At 36.8% G+C, this 23,885-nt stretch overlaps 1 protein-coding gene across 1 annotated transcript; it reads right to left on the bottom strand.

Moving 5' to 3' along the window:
* Positions 1-13,282: 13,282 nt before the first annotated feature.
* On the bottom strand, positions 13,283-23,277 carry LOC103032302 (protein ILRUN). The gene is made up of 5 exons (XM_007236306.4): positions 23,007-23,277; positions 19,831-19,985; positions 17,642-17,839; positions 15,803-16,095; positions 13,283-13,622 (listed from the first exon to the last, which is right to left on the bottom strand). Exons 1-5 carry the CDS (start codon positions 23,162-23,164, stop codon positions 13,587-13,589), a joined length of 840 nt encoding a protein of 279 aa, XP_007236368.1. The 5' UTR covers positions 23,165-23,277; the 3' UTR covers positions 13,283-13,586.
* Positions 23,278-23,885: the final 608 nt, after the last annotated feature.

Raw genomic sequence — 23,885 nt, 5'->3', positions numbered from 1 at the left:
GCACTATTCCTCATATGTCACATTGAATGATGTCATATCAATCAATGATGATTGATTAAACAGAAAATAAATTCATTTGCTTGTTTTTATCCAAAATCTAACTTTGTGAAATGTGATTGGGACTAGTGCTGTGAGATATTGCGATAAATATCGTGGGGACGATAGAAAAGTGTCGTTTCTACAGTAATTTCATTAATTATTCATGCAAATATATAAAGTAGGCTATGATGAAATGTATTGGAGTGGTCACTTCGCATAAACTCTGTTTATATAAGTGATAATAAAGTAATCTTCACAAAAAAAAAGCTTCATAATGTGGTTTTGAGACATGATGCTGCTTTACGTTATTAAACTCATGAGAGCTGAACAATGGAGACGCATTGTTCTTTTGAAACAATTAGCTACTGCATCTACCTCATCTGTTTTTATTTGATACATATTTATTGCTGCATTAAAAGGTAGTATTTCTTATGCGAGGTTGGGTTTAATGTCACTTGGAAATAAAGTTGGAAAAAAGTAAGCAATGATTTTATTTTGTCATATTTTTCAAAGAATAACTGAAAACATACTTAAATGTGGTATATCATGATGAATTTCATATCGTGATATATGATTTTTCCCATATCGCCCAGCACTAATTGGGACAGTCACATCATATGAACTTTTTCTGGTTTGACTGAAAATTGTAATAAAAAAAAAAAGAATAAAATAATATATATATATATATATATATATATATATATATATATATATATATATATATATATATATATATATATATATAATTATTATTTTATTCTTTTTATTTTTTTATTTTTTATTTATATATATATAATAAATAAAATTGTAATAAAAAAAGAATAAAATAATAATTATATAAATATATATTTTTTATTGATATATATAAATATATATATATATATATATATATAATGCTTTGTAAATTCATATAAAACAGCACTTTCTGAAAAATATCATCACAGTTTTTGACATATTCTTCTATAATTTACATATATTTGACACACTGGACCCCCAAAAAAATCTAAGAATTTTCTTAAATCTGTTCTTGAGAAAAGTCCCAATGAAAAGTCTAATTCAGACTGATGATGTCGTTTTTTTTTTTAAGTGGAAAACCGTTCACAATTCTTCTGTTTAATAAAGAATCACATTGTACTTTTAAACTGAACAAATCTCAAATATGAAAGCACTGGGAAACATGAGAACTAACGGGGAGTTTTAGAATAAACCTCTTGCTGAGAAAAGTTCATGAAAAGAGGCTCAGTGGAATATTTGCATGTGTGTTTCTGAGAACTTGGTAATTATCATATTAGTAATAATATATGAACCTTTGACCCTAACCTATGAACTTTAGCGCCGTGTCCAGTGCTGATAAGAGTGGCAGGCTGAGCCGGACTGTAAACACTAGCGGTTGTGCCTACAGTGTTTTCCGTCAGTCGTCATCAGAGGAGTGAGACTCTAGGCATCCAGTATGAACAGTAACTCTGGAGAGAAACCCGCACTGAAGCGCTGTGGCACGAATTAAGCGAGAATGCTAATGCTAATGCTAATATTGACACAGTGTGTCCAAGGTCAGGTGTTTGCGCTCCACAGTTGTGGCAGTTGGAATCCCACTCACACGGGGTCATGTGTGGCTAATCCTCAATTATAAAGAGTGTTGATTTAGGATCAGATTTCATCTTTTCTGTCTTAAATATTACAGTTTAATTACAAACCCAACCCCAAAAAGATTTTGGGACACTGTGCACAACGTAAATTTTGTGTATAACGAAAATATAAAACAGAAAGAAACGGTTTGTAAAGAGCAAATAGACCCATTTCTCATTTTCTGCAAATAAATGCTGTAAATGAGCAGTGAATATTTTAATTTGGAATTTAGTCAGTTGCAGGGATTCGCTGGTTTAAAAATGATAAACAGCCAGACGAGAGTTATTTATCTCTTGAAAGACCAAGAGAAAGACAGATAGACAGACACAAAGACCTACCGGCCTCCAGACAGACAGGCTGACCAACAGAAAGACAAAGAGAAAGACAAACCAATAGAAAGACAAAGAGAAAGTAAGATAAACACACAGACCTACCAACCTACAGACAGACAGACTGGCCAACAGATAGAGAGAGAGAGAGACAGACCAACAGACATATAGACAGTCAGACAGACTGGCCAACAGAAAGACAAAAAGACAGACAGACAGACCAATAGAAAGACAGAGACAGATCTAATAACAGAAAGACCAAGAGAAAGACAGACAAACATGCAGACCTACCAACCTACAGACAGGCTGATCAACAGAAAGACAATCCGGATTAGCACCCGAACATCCCTTTCAGACAGCTTCCTCTTACAGCGTCCACAGTTAATCCTGTTGGATGTGGTTGGATTCTTCTTGGTGGTTTTCTGACATTACCCTGGATACCGTGGCTCTTGATGCATCACAAAGACTTGCTCTCTTGGTCACAGATGCGCCAGCAAGACGTGCACCAACAATTTGTCCTCTTTTGAACTCTGGTATGTCACCCATAATGTTGTGTGCATTGCAATATTTTGAGCAGAACTGTGCTCTTACCCTGCTAATTGAACCTTCACACTCTGCTCTTACTGGTGCAATAATGTGCAATTAATGAAGATTGACCACCAGGCTGCTCCAATTTAGCCATGAAACCTCCCACACTAAAATGATGACAGGTGTTTCAGTTTCCTTGTCCAACCCCTGTATACACATCACATGGTTTGTTGAAAAACGTATGGACATCCATGGAAGAGATGTTTGCTCCAAAGATCTCAAAGTGCAGGTTAGAGGGGGAGGGGGGCAGTTGTGCTTAAATATGGAACAAGGCAACGAAACTGTATGTGAGTACACTCTCAGTTGTGTCATTAATCTTAACCCAGCATGCCTTTGGGCTAAAGCTCCTGCTCAGCTCCTCTTCAGCAGTGTTGTTGTGGGAATCTACTCAGACTGGAATTAAAACTGCTGAAAAAGGAAAACTGTGTGAAATCTGGGGTCGAACCTGAACATCAGTTCTGATCCAGTTAAAGCCACACCCTTTACCGTGACCCAGGTCACCCCTCAGGCCATCAGGGCCAGGGTCAAACTATCAACCATCAACGTTTTGCATGAGCTGAAAAGCCCTTACTCTTTGTAGTGTTTTTTCATAAACAGTCCACAATTACGTCCAAAGATAAATAAGGTCCAAAAAGGTTGTCTGGCTTTTCTTATAGACTTACTAGAGATATGAGTTTTGTTCAATGGCCACTTTATTAGATACACCTTGCTAGTACCAGGTTGGACCCTCTTTTGCCTTCTGAACTGCCTTAATCTATTGTGGCACAGATTTAACAAGATACTGGAAACATTCTTCAGAAATTCTGGTCCATATTAACATGAGAGCATCAAGCAGTTGCTGCAGATTCATCAGCTGCACATCCATGATGATCCATGAATCTCCCGTTCCCCCACTTCCCGAAGCTGCTCTATTGGATCTATGAGATCTGGTGACTGTGGAGGACATTCCAGTACAGTGAACTCTCTCATTGTCGTGTTGAAGAAACCAGTCTGAGATGATTCTCTTGTGCTTTATAACATGGAGCATTATCCTGCTGGAAGTAGCGTCAGAAGGTATAGGTACACTGTGATCATAAAGGGATGGAGGACATGGTCAGCAGCAATACTCAGGTAGAGCTGTGGCGTTGATGTGACACGATGCTCAATTGGTACTAATGGACCCAAAGTGTGCCACCAGACCATTAAACACCGCCACCACCACCAGCCTGAACCAGCTGTTGATACAAGGCAGGATGGGATAAATCCATGCTTTCATGTTGTTGACGCCAAATTCTGACCCAACCATCCATCCGAATGTAGCAGCAGAAATCATCAGAGACTCATCAGACCAGGTAACGTTTTTTCCAATCTTCAAATCTTCTACTGTGCAGTTTTAGTGATTCTGTGTGAATTGTAGCCTCAGTTTCCTGTTCTTAGCTGACAGGAGAACTGCAGCAGCTCACTGAATATTTTCTCTTTTTTGGATCGTTCTCTGTAAACTCTAGAGATGGTTGTGGGTGAAAATCCCAGTAGATCAGCAGATTCTGAAATACTCCCAACAACAACCAACCATGCCACGTTCAAAACCACTTAAATCACCTTTCTTCTCCATTCTGATGCTCGGTTTGATGGTTTGAACTGCAGCAGATGGTCTTGGCCGTGTCTACATGCCTAAACGCATTGAGTTGCTGCCATGTGATTGGCTGATTCGACATTTGCGTTAATGGGCAGTTGGACAGTGTACCTAATTTCTTATTTTTGTTTTGATGTTTTATGTGAACCTTTTGAGCCTAGCACTGGACTATACAGAATTCAAAATTGAGATTTTCATTTGAGAGAAAAATGTAGCACATGACAAAACTTAATCTTAAAACTTTTTCAGGAAACAGGAATTCTGCTCTTTACCAGAAAATCCTGAAGGAGAATGTCCAGTCATCAGTTTGTGGCATTGAGCTTAAATGTACTTGGGATCTGCAGCAGGACAATGATCCAAATCACACTAGCAGGTCGACTTCTGAATAGCTATTATTCACAAATGGAGAAAACATCGGAACACTGGTGAAGCTTTCCAGGAACAACTGGCCGACCAAAATTACTCCAAAAGGGCGTGAACTACTCATCCAGGAGGTCACAGAAGAACCCAGAACAACATTTAAAGAGCTGCAGGTCTCACTCACCTCACTTAAGGTCAGTTCATGTTGATGATTCAATAATAAGAAAGAAGAGACTGGGTGAAAATGGTCTCCATGGGAGAATTTCAAGATAGAAAAACACTGCTGACCAAAAAGATCACAACGACCCATCTCATTATCATTTACCAAGAAACATCTTATTAATGATTCCCAGAACTTTGGGTAAATATTCTTTGGACTGTCGTGACATAAATGGAGCTTTTTGGAAGGTGTGCAGTCTGTTCGTGACCTCAAGCTCAGATTTTCTTGGGTTCTGCAGCAGGACAATGACCCAAAGCACACAAACAAATCCACCTCCTAAAAAAGTTAATGTCTTAAAAAAATTATAATAACTAAATGAAGGTTTTGGAGTGGTTTAGTTAAAGTCTGATTGAGTTGAGATGCTGTGGATGATCTTAAACAGGATGTTTATGCTGGAAAATCCTCTAATGTGTCTGAATTAAAACAATTCTGTAAAGAAGAGTGGAACAAAATTCCTTCACAGAGATGTGAACGATTCGTTGCCAGTTATCAGTAAAGCTTGATTGCAGTTGTTTAGGGGCAAATAATTTTTCACACTGGGCTAGATTGGTTTGGATAGGTTTTTTTTTCTCTAATAAATATAATATTAAAAGTGATTTAATATATTTTAACTTAGGTTACCTTTGTCTGATGTTAAAGTTTGTTTGATAATGAGAAAAATATAAGTATGTCGTTAATATTTGTCAATAAAATCCTGATGTTATTATCCTTATTCCTGTTGAGAAATCTACTGTAGGTACATTAAATAGTAAGCTATCTTTATTACAGCACCTGACTGAGCTCTCAGTAGCCATTATTTCTGCTGAAGTCTTAGCTTTTTTTTTTGCTGATTAGATTTTGTTTATTTCTGCTGAATCCACCTTCATATCAGATTAACAGCTCAAAAACTCTCCCGACAAAGCAAACGTCCAAAACCACAACTCACACAAGGAAGTTCATCACAACTAAAACAAACAAGCTCAAACAATCAGATCGAGTCGACTCTTGCTTCTCTTTAGTGTTTACTTAAAGTCAAGATCACCCTTCTGATAGTTCAGAGTTTTAATGAAATGAAAGATGAGAAATACAGTGGTGAGAAAATGGTTTTTGCTCCCCTACTTTTTTTTAATTTTTGCTTTTTTTTGTGATTTTCAAATAAACTTTAATATCAGACAAAGATAACCTGATTAAATATAAAAAAGCATGTTATAAATAATTGCTTTTTAAATTTTATTTATTAAAGGAAAAATATGCAAACCAAACTAGTGCCGTGTGGATCAATTAAAATTGACCTTAATTTTTTTTTTTTTAAGTTGAATATGCTAACTTTTTTTTTTTTACAGTTTATATCATTGTTTCGAAAAATACCTTTTTTTATCACTTTCTTCTCATTTTGGATTTATTTTCTTCAGCCATTGAGAGGTAGGTGTACTTCCTGGTGTGCTTTGGGTCATTGTCCTGCTGCAAGACCCAAGTTCAGCTTGAGGTCACGAACAGATGGCCGGACTTAAGTAGACTTTTGTTAGACAGCGGAAATCATGGTTCCATTTATCACAGCTGAAGTCTAACCCAGGTCCTGAAGCTGCAAAACAGCCCCAGACATCACACTACCACCACCATGTTTTACTGTAGGTATTATGTTTTTTTTTTTTCTGAAATGCAGTGTTACTTTTATGAGGTAATATAAGGCCAAATAATCCTTCCAAAATGTTCCATATTTGTCTCTTCAGTCCACAGAGTGTTTTGGGGATCAAAACATGTTTTCTGGCAAAATTAAGACAAGCTTTAATGTTCTTTTTGTTCAGAAGTGTTTTTTGTTTTGGCGCTCTGCCACTCGGCCATTTTTGTTGCCCAGTCTCTTTCTTATGGTTATTGGTCACGAACGCTGACCTTATCTGAGACCTGCAGATATTTGGATGTTGCTGTTGGGTCTTTTGTGATCTCTAGGATGAGTCGTCTCTGTGCTCTTGGGGTAATTTTGCTTGGCTGGCCAGTCTTGAGAAGGTTCACCACTGTTACATGTTTTAGCCATTTGTGGAAATTTAAGAAATGGCTTTTTAACCTTTTATACCCAGACTAATAGATCTCAAATACTTTCTTTCTCATTTGTTCTCAAGTGTTTTAGTTGAATCTGCTAACATTTATGTAAAAAGTGTATGATATTTAAGTTTCAAATCTTCATTTTTTTTTATTTATTCTTTTTCCATTTAACTTGCACACAGCACAGCACCACACATCAGTTCATGACAAATTAATTACATTAAAAGGTCTGGAGTTGATTCTAAGTGTTGAATTTGCATGTGGTGGCTGTTCACAGGAATTCTCAGTCTGAATTCCAGAGAGTGAAGAAGGCAGACATTAGACTAAAACAACAAATGAAACCTGTCAGATAGACATCAGGAGCTGCCAAATCAACAGTTAAATGCGCTGTTTACCTCAGTAACTCCAACACCAAATTTTTTTTTTTTAGACTCTTTGACCTGTTTTTCTGCGCTAGAAATGCACACTCTCTCCGCTTTTAGACTCTTTGGCCCGTTTTTCTGTGCTAGAAATGCACACTCTCTTCGCTTTTAGACTCTTTGGCCCGTTTTTCTGTGCTAGAAATGCACACTCTCTTCGCTTTTAGACTCTTTGGCCCGTTTTTCTGTGCTAGAAATGCACACTCTCTTCGCTTTTAGACTCTTTGGCCCGTTTTTCTGTGCTAGAAATGCACACTCTCTTCGCTTTTAGACTCTTTGACCTGTTTTTCTGCGCTAGAAATGCACACTCTCTCCGCTTTTAGACTCTTTGGCCCGTTTTTCTGTGCTAGAAATGCACACTCTCTTCGCTTTTAGACTCTTTGGCCCGTTTTTCTGAGCTAGAAATGCGCACTCTCTCCGCTTTTAGACTCTTTGGCCCGTTTTTCTGTGCTAGAAATGCACACTCTCTTCGCTTTTAGACTCTTTGGCCCGTTTTTCTGCGCTGACACCTAGCGTTCAAACTTTGAATCTCACATTATAAAAACCTGCTCAACAGCGGGCCAACTTTCATTCTATTTCTAAAATACCTCGCGGGCCGCTCCAAAAAAGGTAACGGGCCGCAAATGGCCCGCGGGCCGTAGTTTGGACACCCCTGCTTTACACCAAACGCAGCTTTTTACAAACGTTCTACCATTTTCCTAAAGCTCACAGAGTATTCTCTAAGATTCCAAGACTCAGTGTAGGATTTGCATGTGGAAAATCAGATTTTGCCAGTAATGGGCAAAACTGAAAACAAAGATGCTGGTAAAACAAGGCTGGTGACTCTGATTAACTTATCCAACAGACTTAACTCTTGCTCTTCCTTTCCTGGGCAGTCCTGATGAGTGCCAGTTCTATCATAATGTTTGTGATGATATTTGTGACTGCACTTGAGGATACTTTTAATGTTCTTGAAATGTGCACTTCAAATCCTTTAATTTTCCCAAAAATCGACCGTTTGCTTTATAATCCGGTGCACCTTATGTTTAAATCCTACCAGTCAGGTATTAAGGAGCAGTAAAGCCACTCTGCTAAAGTACAGCGTTTTGAGGGTTATACATTTTCAGTAACGTTTCACCAGCACTAAGGCTGGGTGCAGCAGCATTAGCATTAGCAGCTAATCAAAGCGCTAGCACTACTTCACCAGGGTGCTATCAGGTGCCATTTTCATCCAGTTAGCACTGTGGTTAGCGGTTAATGCTAATGCTGCTGCACCCAGCCTTAGTGCTGGAGAAACTTCACTGAAAACTCACCCTCAGACAAAATACTGGAAGCACTTTACTAACCCAAATAAACAGTTTTCAGGAGAGAATTCTGTGTAGATTAACATCCAGTGCTCATTTGACTTTGAAAGAAAACGTTTTTTTTTTTTTTTTTTTTTTTTTAACTTAGGCGCTTTCCCCAGCTTCACTTTTAGAAGGGAAACATGACGACACCCTTGTTCATTTTGATGTTTAAATGTAGTTTAACACTTTATAACGCTTTATAATCTGGTGCGCCTTTATGTATTAAAATATACCAGAAAATAAACGTTCATTGATAATGCACCTTATAATCCGGTGTACACTAAAGTCTAAAACTATCAGCTTCTTTGTGCATTATTTCTCTTTTTTTATCTGCAAGTGTAACAACACTTCATTTATTCATTCATTCATTCCATCCCCCCCCCCCCCCCCCCCCAAAAAAAAAAAAAACAAGAACAACAATCAGCTTTAAAGTCTTAAAAGCTTTTAAACAAAGCCTTTAATTCCCTGGGTCAGTCTCGCACGGCTACAGAAACAAAAAAATAAAAATAAAACAGCAAAAGATTTTTTCCAAAGGCATTTTTTAAACAGATGCTCGGTAAAAACAGTAAAACAGTAAACTACATTCAGCAAATGCCTCCAGCATTCAGCAAACATTCTAATAAAGTATAACTAGATTCAGGTGCAAAGAATTAGGCAGTGGGATTTCAGTCAAATTAACACAAATAAACTAAAAAAAGAAATAACAGGAAACACCATCCAAGCAGGAGCTCTTAGTATTTGGCTCCCTCTATTGGTAAAAAAAAAAAAAAAAAAAGACTGCAAAGTGTGTTGATGATGCCTCCATCAGTGATCTGTCAATCTAAACTACTATTCTTCCAAAATAAAAGTAGAGAAATTCAAGCATCCAGTAAAGATCAGTGAATGAAGATGCTTAATAATAATGAATGCTTCACATGGCTTAATCCTTGGTGGCACAGTCCTCCCCTTCACCCAAGTGCACAAACTCCAACACCATGCCTCCTAAAACACGAGGTGAGAAGGCTATGTTCACACTGCCGACCCAAATCAGATTGTTGGCATATCTGGATTGTGGAATTCTGATAGTCTGAATAGTTAGGATAGCTTTGCAAATTGGATGCAAACCACATTTAGAGTTAATTTGGTGTTTTGTGGCATAATTCAGCAGGATAATGCTCACTTACACACAGTAAGGGTTTCGTATAAATGTTTCTATCAGATTGCAACACTTCCTTGGCCCACACCCCTTATTATCACTAGTAATACCACTTAAACTGTAGTCCAATCCGGACAGGATTAGTTTCTCAGGGGGATATCTGGGGGATATCTGTGCAAATATCACGCTTCCACTTGCATGTAAACTGCAATTAAAAAGTCAACAGGAGGAGGACAGGAGGAGTTATTTGGCTTTCTCGGTCACATGACATCACGTTCAGTAGCTCCTCCATTTTCACTCGCTGTTGTGTTTTTAACGTGGATCTCTATGGAAACGTGCACCCAAAGTGTAATTATAATGCGCAGCAGTGGACAAATAGCTATTTTAATAAATGAGAGGAGGCGAAACTCAGAGATGTGCGTCCGGATGGGACTAAAATAACTGGAGGACCACAGGGTTTATCGAAAAACAATAGATAATTCTGTGCCTGTAATTTATTTATCAGAGGACGAGAAAAACAAGTACATTGAGAAAATTACCCCAGGACCCCCTGAGAAACTAACCCTGTGCAGATAGCTAGCATGTGCCACATCCAATCCAAGGGAAAACATCCAGAACCCAGCTCTGATACATCAGCTCACAGACGCTTTGTGCCAACCAACATCACATAAGACATGATGAGGGGAGAGAGCGCCACCTAATGTACCCACCCAGAGAGAAACAGCATGGACAATTGTGCTCTCTCTCGGACTGCGGCTGCTGCGGATGCTGTAGAAGCAGCATGATATCCATGGTTCAAATCTGGTGATCTTTGGATCATAGTGGCTGCTGGTTCGAATCCCGTTCATTTAGCTTGCCATCAGCTGCCGGAGCCCTGAGAGAGCACAGTTGGCCTTGCTCTCTCTGGGTGGGTACAGTAGATGGCGCTCTTTTCCCAACATCACTCCTAGGGTGATGTGTATCAGCACAAGGCTGCGTCTGTGAGCTAATGTATCAGAACCGAGTCACTGCTCTTTCATCAGAGCGTTAGCACTGTGATGCTACTCTGCAATGCTGCGTCAGCAGCAGTTCAAAAAGAGACGGAGTCTGACTTCATGTGTGTCAGAGGTGTTGGGGCATCATTTGTGATAGATTGGGTAATTGGCCTTGTAAATTGGGGAGAAATGGGATTAAAAACTAGAAAAAAAGAACCTCATCAAATCCAGACTGACTGAAGCCAGGGGTCCAAGAAGATCTGATATGAGAAACTAATCTGATTGGCCAGCAGTCTGAACATAGCCAAGGTTGCCAGCGTATCTTAAACAGTAATTCCAACAGCAATTGGATGGTTCCTTCTGAAATTGACTTAAATGCATTATCATTTTTACCTTATTGTCACAAGCACCTTAAAAGTCTGAGTTAATCACTAGACGAATAGGCATTACAGCTCTCTGCAGGGTGTCGACTGAAGACTATAACTAGTGAGGAACACTCTTAAAACAATTACAAAATAAAAATGCTACAAAGGGTTCTTTAAAAATTGCTGTAGTCGAAACAGACGAAACAGTTTTAACAAATATTCAGACATTCAGTAATATATGATGATGACTGGATTAAAGGCCATTTCAGATTTCCAAGAGCACGGTTGGGATAATATTACAAGCTGGGTGCATGACGGATGGCTTTTTGGTAACTCATTTAAAGCATTTAAATCAAAGCATTTATTATCCAGCTTACAATAATTAATTTAAAACATAGGTAATTGTTCAATTACTTAGAAGAAAGCGGCTTCGCTACGCACCTTGCGACACTTTCTCGGTGGGCATATTATACTCTAGTAGGAATGCAGCGGTTCTCTGTATTTTATTGAAGGTAAAAACACAGTCAGCAGATAAAGCACAGTGTGATATCAGTTTGGTATTTTTTTTAAGTATGTAAATGGCTGGCAATATTTGTTGGTTGAGTAAATTGAATAATATTCATGTTTACTTTTTTATATTACTGCACTTTATTTAAATTGGCCTGTTTTTGAATAATAGTAAGAATAAGTGTTTCTTATACTTATTCATAATAAATGTTGTGATTTTAATTTATCTGCTAAATTTTTCTGTTTAATATTGGCTCGTGCTGCATGTTGGAGCTAGAAAATATTAATATATATCGAAACCGAACCGAAACCTTTGCCCAAGAACCATGATATGAACCGAACCATGGCCACACTGTACTGTTGCATCCCTATACTCTGGCACAGGGGTGCCCAAACTTTTTTTGTTGGGGACCAGAAGGAGAAATATATTTGAAGTCATGGGTCACAGACTCTGTAATAAAACAAATAATGAAATATACCACTTTAAATAATACTTTTTCCTGATTACTTTCATTTACACACCATTTTACTTGACTTACTATCTTTATCTTTGACAGTGTTGTGTAAACTAAGATTTTTTCAAATTGATTTTTAATTTCATGATGTCTCTTAATATTAAACTCCTTTATTACAGCAACTTTTAGACTCTTTGGCCAGTTTTTCTGCGCTAGAAACGTGCACTCTCTCCGCTTTTAGACTCTTTGGCCCATTTTTCTGAGCTAGAAATGCGCACACTCTCTGCTTTTAGACTCTTTGCCCGTTTTTCTGCGCTAGAAATGCGCACCCTATCTGACTATTTGGTCCGTTTCTGACACCTAGCGTTCAAACTTTGAATCTCACATTATAAAAACCTGCTTACCTGCGGGCCAACCTTCATTCTATTTCTAAAATACCTCGTGGGCCGCTCCAAAAAAGGAAACTGGCCGCAAATGACCCGCGGGCCGTAGTTTGGACACCCCTGCTCTAGCATATTATTATTATTATTATTATTATTATACTCTGCATAATTGAGGGAGGAGTCATGGCAGGTGTGATGTGTTCGTTCACTTGTGCTTAATTTGATGTTGATTGCTATGTACTAAGAGAAAGTATGTGGGATTCTGCCTCTGCATGGTTTGATACATCTGTATTTTTGTTGGGCATACAGAAAAATTTAGTAGAAAGTCCACACAAGTCTTAGTACATGAGGGCCCTGCTCCCTATGCTCACTGAAGACCTAGTAACACTAACGAGTCACATGACATTTTGGAGGGAAAAATCACAAACAGTGCTCAATTTGGACATTTAGGGGTGAAGTCTCTTAGAGGTGTACTCTGTACACTTTTGTTGCTGGTGGTTTAAACATTAAAAGCTGTATATTGAGTTATTTTAAGGTAAGAATAAGTTTTATATAAACTAAGCTGCACACAGACTACTTTTTTTATTGTGTAAAAATGTAATTTTGTCAGTGTTTTTCCATGAAAATATATACTTAAATATCTATCTGCAGAAATGTGAAGGGTGCATGTATAGCCCCCAAGCCCACACCTAGCTGGCATTAGGCGTGGTGCCAATAGGCTCATGTATTGCACTGTATCTGCTTCAGACATTCGGATGTAAAAGACTCTTAAACCCTTTATAGCACCTTTATTTTAATGTAAGAGTGTACACTTAAAAAAAAAACTGAACATTACAAACACTCACTGACTTTTTGCATTACTTTTTGAGTCTGATAAAAGCTAGAAAACTAAAACGGCAAAAAAAAAATTAAAGGGGGGGGGGGGGAAAAGGGAAAATATTGTTTTTTTTGTTTTTTTCTCCATAAAATATTTTATAAACACTTCTACAAGCACTCTTCTTAAATTAGCATTCACACATGCATACTCAGGGGGCAGCTATTAATTCCCTGGGTTAAAATTCCCTAAATTATAATAATAAAAAACTGGTCATTATAATAACGGTGGTGGTTCCAGGGGTGGGGCAGACTGTGTGCCCGAGTGTCTATTAAAACTGTGTGTTATCTTCCCCCTCCAGACAGAGCGGGCACAAGGCCACAGTTTGTTTATTACTGAACCACCAACAGCGGGTTTTAAGACTCTCCAAACGGGTGAGGTCCGTATGTAGGCTGCAGGAAAAAAAAAAAAGAGAAAGAGAGAATTTATTAAGTTAGAAGAAACAAATGCACAGGGGAAAAAAAGTAAAATTAACTAATTTTAAGGCAATAAATCATTTTTTTCTCTGATAAAAAAATAATGTCTTATAGAGCATTTGTTTATTATTATTTTGCTTATTTTATAAACAGTGGGACTCATTTGTCAAGCATCTCAGAGTAAAGGGGCTGATCTGAGAACACCTCTCATCAGGTGTCTAACAGATTTTGATAAAATTTAACTGGTCCTGGATCAGCTTACTTATGACAATGATCTTAAAATAAAATGAAAATTCTAGGTAAGAGTGAAGTAATTTAAAGTCAAAATAAGCACAAGAAGTCAAGTAATTCTCATTCTTGTATCCAAAATTAAGATATAACAATCAGGCATTTTTACTTGAGTCAAGTTTTTATTTTATTTATTCTGATTTCGCTAGTTTTAATTAATCGTACTTAATATAAAACAAATACGGCTCATTTGTTATATATTTTGGATTTTTAAAGTATGCACTGCACTTTTTTTTTATAAAAGAATTAACAGTTGCATGAAATGTTGGGACATCACAGAATAAAAATTGGCCTAATACTAAAAGATGGAAGCAATTTAACTAAGCATCTTAAAAAATTTGAATATCATTGAAAAGTTACTTTATTTTAGTAATTCAGTTCAAGATGTGAAACTCATCTATTATATAGTATTACACACAGAGTGATCTATTTTAAGTGTTTATTTATTTTATTGTTGATGATTACGTCCTACAGCCAAAGAAAAGCCAAAAATCAGTGTCTCAGAATTAATTTTATATTATAATAAAAAGTACAATTAGTACTTTTGGCACTGTGGGCAGTGTGCCAAGTCCTGCTGGAAAATGAAATCCACATCTCTAAAAAAAATTGTCAGTAGCAGAGGGAAGCATGAAGTGCTGTAAGATTTTGTGGGAAAACAAAACTGCACTGACTTTAGACTTGATAATAAAACACAGTGGATCAACACCAGCAGATGACATGTCTCTCCAAACCATCACTGATTGGTGGAAACTTTACACTAGACCTCAAGCAGTTTGGACTGTGTGTCTCTCCACTCTTCCTTCAGACTCTGCTCCCTTGATTTACTTTAAATGAAATGTAAAATTTACTGATGATCAGTGATGGTATAGAAAGACATGTCATCTGCTGGTGTTGATCCACTGTGTTATATGATGTGGTAGAGTGAATGGTAAAAACTCAATATGTGGTATTAAAATTTGTATGCCACAACAGCCAGAAGAAATTGAATGAAACTTTTTTTCAAGGAGGAAAAAAAAAGAAGTCTGTTAGAAAAAAGGAAATTGCTGGGAGGCAAGTCTCGCAAACTGAGACTCTAATGCAATTAATTTTTACAAGGGGCAACATAATAACTCAGGAATGTTTTGAGGGCCAAAATACCAAATCTCTATTTGGCTCAATGTTAATTGAATATCTTTTAAGAAAATGTAGTAACTATATGGTTTTAAATAGTGGTACTGGTAGGTGTTACAATTAGGCAAGTGGTTTGAGAGATAGGATTTGTATCCGTATTAAAGTGTGTCTCAGACCACCTCCTGAAGTTGTTTGAGAGATAGGATCTGTATCAATATTAAAGTGTGTCTCAGACCGTCTCCTGAAATGGTTTGTGTGATTTGATCTGTATCAGTATTAAAGTGCGTCTCAGACCTCATTCTGAAGTGGTTTGAGAGATAGGATTTGTATCCGAATTAAAGTACGTCTCAGACCGCCTCCTGAAGTGGTTTGAGTTATTCGATTTGTATCCGTATTAAAGTGTGTCTCAGACCATCTCCTGAAATGGTTTGAGAGATAGGATTTGTATCAGTATTAAAGTGCGTCTCAGGCCACATTCTGAAGTGGTTTTAGTTATTCGATTTGTATCAGTATTAAAGTGTGTCTCAGACCACCTCCTGAAGTGGTTTGAAAAACAGGATTTGTATCCGGATTAAAGTGTGTCTCAGACCATCTCCTGAAGTGGTTTGAAAGATAGGATTTGTATCCGGATTAAAGTGCGTCTCAGACCGCCTCCTGAAGTGGTTTGAGAGACAGGATCTCTATCCGTATTCAAGTGCGTCTCAGACCATCTCCTGAAGTGGTTTGCGTGATCTGGATGTATAAACGTATGAACTCACCTGATTGTATGAAACTACTGATAGGTTGTTCTGCAGGTCGCTTGGTGCTAAAGGTACAGAGCTATTTGAAAGTCCATGCTGTTCTGTTTGCATCGGGTCTTTAAGGCTGTCGTCAGGCACACCGTTGCCGTGTTGACCGCTCTGCTTGTTCTTCTGCGGAGAGGCGAAGGGGTTGTAGTCCTCACGGACGCCGCGGTTTGGCTGAGTATTGAATTCGGCTTGAAAGGAGGACAGCTGCTGCGTCACACCCAGGAGACCCCCCACCTCCACGCTCAGGATCACCCAGATAACATCTGCAGTGATTGAAGGAGAGAACACGAAGAATACAGGTTACAAAACACTTTAAAAGGTTCAGAGGATTTTTTTGTAAAACAGTGAATTATGGATCACCCCAGAGTTCGAGAGGTGTGTCAACAATGGGTACAACTATGAAATTTTAACGTGTAGAAGAAAAAAAACAAACAAAAACATAAAAAAAGACACTAATCTAGAGCTGCAAAAACCAATTGATTAAATAGATTATCTATTTGTTCGTCCTACAGTTAGTTTCAAGTGACAGGCAAACTAGAGGAAGCATGTTGAACCATGTTCAATACAATTCGTAGTAATTTAGCGTTAAGTATTTTTTCCCTCCACTCAATATAACTAGAGCCTGCTAGAGTAGTTAAACAAGATGTGCCTCATCCTTTGTAAAAGTATATCTCACTTATGTTTAGCCAAAAAATGTCTCTTAGCATTTGCTTTCCAAAGTTTCCCTTCCACCTTAAATGTGACAGCATGGACAGCAGACATTAGCAACAATTTCTATTTTATATCTCACTCTATAGCCTGCTAGAGTAGTTAAACAAGACATGCCACATTTTAGCCAGTTTTCTGTTCCACCTTAAATGTGGCGGCAGTTATATTCAGTGTAAAAGAAAATCAATCCAAGCATTTTCAATAAAATATATAAAGCCTTTTTCAAGCTCTTTTCTGAGTCGGACGTTGCATAGAAAAGTTTAAGAAATCACAGACAAGTGTATATTCACATTACACGCACTGCTGCTGGAGGTCTAGTGTGAAGTTTCCACCAATCAGTGATGGTTTGGAGAGACATGTCATCTGCTGGTGTTGATCCACTGTGTTTTATTATCAAGTCTAAAGTCAGTGCAGTTTTGTTTTCCCACAAAATCTTACAGCACTTCATGCTTCCCTCTGCTGCTGACAACTTTTATAGAGATGCGGATTTCATTTTCCAGCAGGACTTGGCACACTGCTTACACTGGCAAAAGTACCAATTGGTCTTATATAATATTCTTATTTTCTGAAATACTGATTTTTGGGTTTTTATTGGCTGTAAGCCATAATCATCAACAATAAAAGAAATAAACGCTTAAAATAAATCACTCTGTGTGTAATACATCTATATAATATATGAGTTTCACATTTTTGACTGAATTACTGAAATAAAGTAACTTTTCACTGATATTCTAATTTTCTGTGATGCACCTGTATATCCCACTACTCAGAACGCAGACAAGACAAGCTATATGTCACGAGAGGTTCCACAATACATTTTCCACTAGACTTAGTTAGACTGTTCTATATTAATACCACAATTAAAAAAATTAAGATGTTTAAAAAAGGGTTCAGATGACACCACTCCCATACTTCTAATAACTAATATATATGTTTTCAACTCTGAACAAAATATCAGCCAGTTTCTCATAGCATCACTGGACGGTAAGCAGCTTGCCCATGAAAACCTGCCTTTGACTTTCACTGAATTCTGAAATTAACGTCTTACAAATTCAAACAAAGGCTTACGTGCTACTTTCCTCTACGTTGTTAAAAATTCACCTCCGTAGAAGAGTCCCGTGGCTGTGCACATCCTCCACTGTCCCTGGTACATTCCTGGAGCAACAGGACTGCGCATCTGCACACTGACATCATACATCTCCTGAGGGTCCAGTGAACGTACCATTACAAAGTTGACGTGGCCAAACTGGTCCCCGCCAATGTACTTTAGACACACTCCGGGAGGCCAGGATTCAGGACCTGCGACACAAACAACACGTTTATAGGTTTAATTTGAGGGTAAGTGTGTATATAAGCTTAGGAATATATTTTTAAAACATCCTCAACATTAGTTAGTGCTAGGCCTGTCACAATAAAAATGATCATTTTTGTGGACGATACATTGTTCCAGAAATTATTGCGATACATGATTTTTTTTTTATTTTAAGACTATTAAATGCAACTGATATAATGATAACAGAATAGCATAATAAAGCAATTATACACTTTTTAAAGTTAACAAAAAATGAATTAATCATTTATTATAATTAGTTTGAGAATTATATACTTATTTCTTCACCTGCTTTAGTCCATACTGTGTGTATGGGGTCACAGTTATTGAAGTATGAGTGGGTAAAACACTGTTCACTGTTATATATGTGAAAAAAATACAAATAAACACAATAGAGGATATCACGATTATTACAATTTATTGAGGTCATGTTCATTTATTCTACGATAAATCGATATTGCAATTATTGTGACAGACCTATTTAGTACTGAATAGGGGTGTGCCATATCGTATTATACACAATAATAGGGTTGAACGATATTATATCCTGAACCCACCCATAATTACCTAATTATCACATCAGGGTTCTACTTTTTTGCTGTTTTTAGCAAAAGAAAAAATCACAATGTTCTCATTTCCCATTATATGTCTACTAGATACAGATTATATCTGTCCAGTGTCATTTATTTTACTTTAACCATGGGTATATTTGGAGTACATTATTATTAGTATCATGACATTCTGGATCATTGACTTCTGTTACAAATCTGATAAATTCATTTTTTATTTAAATATCTCAGTTAGCCATATCAAATTGCATGCAATAATAAAATTCTAAATAATTTTTCTAATTAAGTGTTTTGTCATATCGGCAAAAGTATTGTTATTGTGAAAATAACATGAAATATCGTGATATTATTTTAGAGCCATACTGCACACCCCTACACAATAATACAGCCAACATTTTTAAATATCGTGAACGATATTATACCCTGAAATATTGAGCCATATCACCCACACCTAATTTTCACACCAAGGTACTATTTTTTTTGCTGTTTTAACAAAATAAAAAAATTACACTTTTCTCATTTCCCATTATATATTTACTAGAGACAGATTATATCTGTTCAGTATCATTTATTTTACTTTAATCCTGGATATATGAAGATATTAGGAGTGCATTATTACTAGTATCATGACATTCTGGATCATTGACTTCTGTTATAAATCTGAAAACATTTTTGAATTTTTTAAAAATATCTCAGTTAGGGGTGAGCCATATCATATCATATGCAATAATAACATTTAATTTTCATTTTGTTGCGGTAGTGTATTTTTGAAATATTTTTTTTAATTAATGTCATATTGCAAAGTGTACTGTTATCGCAAAAATACAATGAAGTATCATGATGTTCTTTTAGGGCCATATCGCTCACCCCTATAACTGATATTATAAGATACACTGTGTATAATTTTGATTATTTAACCGTAATTCATAAAATGGTTTTCCAGGCATGATTTGCTCCAATTTACTATGCATGTCAAATGCATTCACATTCATTACTCACCTGGCAAAGCAACTCGCCAAACTTTGTAACTAACATTCTACAAAACAATTAATATGAAGTCTGAAGAGACACCACCCATGTAAACTTTCACTAAACTGCAGTGTGAAACCAAAACTAACCGGATCAAATACTGTACACTATGTAACAAAGACACAAATCTTGTTGCGGACTCTGGTTTGCCTAAGAGTCATTTTTGTATGAAAGAAAAAAAAAAAAACTTTTGGAAAACCCAACCGAACTGGTAAAGACTGAAATAAAGTCCTGAAATAAAATCTGATCACATTTGGATCACTTCAGCCTGTAAATGTCAATATAGCCAATAAAACTGCACTTTGCCATGGCCTCTGTAAAGTCATTTTGAGCAGTATTACAAAAGAAAAGAAAAAAAATACCTGTGTTTTGTATCCTCCAGGTCTTGGTAAAAGGCGTATCTGGTGGAATCGACTCTCCTTCTCCAATGGTCACATCTTCCACAAAAGACATAGATGGAGCTGTAGTGCTGGGGCTCTCAAAGTCATAATAAGCTCCAATAGCAGCCTGGAGGTTCCTACAGGAGAACAAAAGAAGAAAACTTTATCATAAGAACATCTCTCCAATCAGAAACCTGGAAATCTTTTTACATTTAAACACACATTGTTTTGGTTACAGTAAGTTCAGTAACTGTTGAGGTGTCATTTATGTTAAATGAGAATTTTAACCTTACAATATTTGCAGTCATGTGCCCACAATAAGAATAATCATGAATGAGCTGCTCACTGAATTTATCTGATTCCATTTTAAATTTGATATCACTATTCAGAAATGAGTCTGGGGGAAATGTTTTATGGAGTACCTTTCTAATTAAATAACGTGGCTAGGTTAACTTATACTTTTAACAGTGAGTTAGCTAGGTTAGCTTAATTTGTTTATAACATATCCATGTAAAACGTGAGCACAAACAGACAGCCAACCCATCAAGCCAGCTATATCCTAGGTTCTTATAAAATAAAACCCTTTAACTGTATTATTAGCTGGTTTTGATAACCTAGCTTTTTGTATATCCAGTGTTTGCTGCCTGACCTTTCTCAAAAATAACAAACCAGAAGGAATACATAAGGAATCATGTAGTAAAACTTAAACATTAAAAAAAAAAAAAAAAATACCAAAAAGCAAAAAAAGCATTTAAGTGGCTTATCTTCTGTGCTTGGTCTTGCTTTTCCCTTTCCTGGGGCGGTCCTGATGAGTTCCAGTTTCATCATCATAAAGTTTTTGATGGTCTTTGCTGTGACTGCACTTGAGGATATTTAAAAAGTATTTGAAACGTTTCAGATTTGCTGACCTTCATTTTTTCTTTACTTAATTGAGTGGTTCTTGCTTTTCATAATATGGATTAGAACATTACTAAAATAGAGCTGTTCACTGTATACCTGTAACTCTACCTCTTCGCAACTTTACAACTGATGCTCTCAAACACATTAAGATACAAGAAATTCAAGTAAATAACTCTTGAGTTCAGCACAGCTGTTAACTGAAAGCCTGAATTCCGGGAGACTCTACCTCATAAAGCTAGCTAGCTAAGTTAACTTATACTTTTAACAGTGAGTTAGCTATCTAGATGAATTTTTACTTTTAACAGTGAGTTAGCTAGGTTAATTAGCTGGCTAGCTAGGTTAACTTATACTTTTAACAGTAAATTAGCTAGGTTAGCTAGCTAGGTTAATTTATGCTTTTACCAGTTAGTTAGCTAGGTTAGCTAGCTAGCTAGATTAATTTTTACTTTTAGCAGTGAGTTAGCTAGGTTAGCTAGCTAGCTAGATTAATTTTTTACTTTTAGCAGTGAGTTAGCTAGGTTAGCTAGCTAGCTAGGTTAACTAATATTTTTAACAGTAAGTTACATAGGTTTGCTATATTATTTTTTTACTATTAACAGTGAGTTAGCCAAGTTAGCTAGCTAGCTAAGTTAACTAATACTTTTAACAGTAAGTTACGTAGGTTTGCTAGATTATTTTTTTACTATTAATAGTGAGTTAACTAAGTTAGCTAGATGGGTTAACATACTTTTAACAGTGAGTTAGCTAGGTTAGCTAGCTAGGTTAACCTATACTTTTAACAGTGAGTTAGCTAGGTTAGCTAGCTAGCTAGATAATTTTTTACTTTTAGCAGTGAGTTAGCTAGGTTAGCTAGCTAGCTAGCTAGGTTAACCTATTCTTTTAACAGTGAGTTAGCTAGGTTAGCTAGCTAGCTAAGTTAACTAATATTTTAACAGTAAGTTACATAGGTTTGCTATATTATTTTTTACTATTAACAGTGAGTTAGCTAAGTTAGCTAGCTAGTTAAGTTAACATACTTTTAACAGTGAGTTAGCTAGCTAGATTAATGTAAACTTTTAACAGTGAGTTAGCTATGTTAGCTAGCTAGCTAAATTATTTTTTACTTTTAGCAGTGAGTTAGCTAGGTTAGCTAGCTAGGTTAACCTATAAGTTACTTTTAACAGTGAGTTAGCTAGGTTAGCTAGCTAGCTAGATTAATTTTTACTTTTAGCAGTGAGTTAGCTAGGTTAGCTAGCTAGGTTAACTTATAATTTTAACACTAAATTAGCTAGGTTAGCTAGCTAGGTTAACCTATACTTTTGACAGTGAGTTAGCTAGGTTAGCTAGCTAGGTTAACCCATACTTTTGACAGTGAGTTAGCTAGGTTAGCTAGCTAGCTAAGTTAACTAATACTTTTAACAGTACGTTACATAGGTTTGCTATATTATTTTTTACTATTAACAGTGAGTTAGCTAAGTTACCTAGCTGGGTAGACATACTTTTGACAGTGAGTTAGCTAGGTTAGCTAGCTAAATTAAAGTATATTTTAACAGATGAATCACTTAGCAAGATTAGCTAGCTAACTAGGTTAACTCACTTAATTAGTTTGTGAAATATCCATGGAAAACACACGCACAAACAGACAGCTAACCTTTCTAACCAGCTATTACCTAGTTCTTCCTAAGATAAAACCTACTAACTCTATTATTTGCTGATTTTATGTTAAATTGTTCCACTTCTGATAACCAAGCTTAGCTAACCTAACAGCAAGCTAATAAAAACAACCTAAGGCAACGTGTAACTATGGGTTAGCTAAGACAGCTAACGTTAGCTAGATAAAACCACTAGCCTAGCTTAGCTTAGTCAAGCAGGGAAACATGGCTTAGTTAAGAGACTAAAACTTACATACTGTATAAAGTTGATTCATTAAAAAGTACAAAATATTTTTTAGACAATTAAACTAGGTTAGATAACTGTAACTTTTATATTGTTGGAAATAGGTCAGATAAATACCTAGCCTAAACCTAACTAGCTAAGCTAGTTAGCTAGCTAATGTAGCTACCTAAATAGAGCCAAGTAAGCTAGCTAATAAAACGTTAGCTGGGCTAACTAACTTAGCTTAACCAAGCAAAACACACACAGACAGACCCTTAAACCTGATCTAAAATCCTAATTAACAGCAAACAGATAAAATACTGGGCTAATCTCGCCAGAAAGACTGTAGTTTCTGAGCTGCGGTTCAGGCTGAAGGCTGGATCAGCTGCTGAACCCCGACCCACCAGTTCGTCATGTCCAGGAAGAAGGCGCATCCCGCGGGGTTGAGCTGGAAGCCCAGCAGCCTCTGGAACTCGGTGATCAGCGTGTCCTTGTCCGTGGTGCCCATGCAGCTGAACTTCTGCACCAGGTCCAGGTCCGTGTCCGTCTCCATGGCCTCCATAGCGGCACAGCGGCTCAGGAACAGCGGGGTCCTGCGCGGAATTCAGCCCGAGGCTCCGCAGCCTTCAGACTGGACCTTAAACGCACCAAAACACAGCGCAGCGCGCATGCGCACGGAGGGACCGAGGGTCAGCGGTCAAGGGGGGAGGGGGCGTTACGTTTCCGCCTCACCTTATTCTGCCACGCCCACTTTCTTTAAGAGTTCGCTTATTTATTTATTGATTTATTTAATTTACTTAATTTATTTAATCACATTTTCTGTCTTTAGCAAACAATTAAAAAACAAAGGCACATAAAAATACATTATATTACGTTATATTCAATTATTTAATCATATTTATTGTTTCAAACCCTTATTTATTTATTATACTGATGTAGAACTTATCATAAAAAGACCTAGAATTCTTAACCACTGCAATGGACATTATGTGTTTTCTTCTTTTTTGTGTATTCTTGCAGATTGAGACCTGTTGTCCATTTTTAGCCAATCATACAACAGCTTAGCCCCTCCAACTGCATTGAAAACATAAATATCTGCACACTGAGAGTAAGCATTTTACCCTGTTTATTATGTTTATTTTAGTGCTAAGAAATTATTAGTGATCATACACAAATAACAAACAAATAACTCCACTGCAATGAAATAAAAAAGCAATACTCATTTATTTACTGAATCTTGTTTTTAAATGCATTACAGACAAAAAAAAATCTTCTATATATAT

This window comes from Astyanax mexicanus, chromosome 13 (assembly GCF_023375975.1).
Source record: "Astyanax mexicanus isolate ESR-SI-001 chromosome 13, AstMex3_surface, whole genome shotgun sequence".
Classification (NCBI taxonomy): Eukaryota; Metazoa; Chordata; class Actinopteri; order Characiformes; family Acestrorhamphidae; genus Astyanax; species Astyanax mexicanus.
This window is presented reverse-complemented; position numbering and strand designations above follow the sequence as displayed.

Bases quoted from the DNA above. Each gene is read 5' to 3' on its own strand.
- LOC103032302 (XM_007236306.4), bottom strand. From the start codon at position 23,164: ATGGAGGCCATGGAGACGGACACGGACCTGGACCTGGTGCAGAAGTTC. The intron at 19,986-23,006 runs GTGGGTCGGGGT...GTTCTCCTGTAG, and splicing joins TTCCTGGACATGACGAACTG to GAACCTCCAGGCTGCTATTG. The intron at 13,623-15,802 runs GTGAGTTCATAC...TTTTTCCTGCAG, and splicing joins CAGTAGTTTCATACAATCAG to CCTACATACGGACCTCACCC.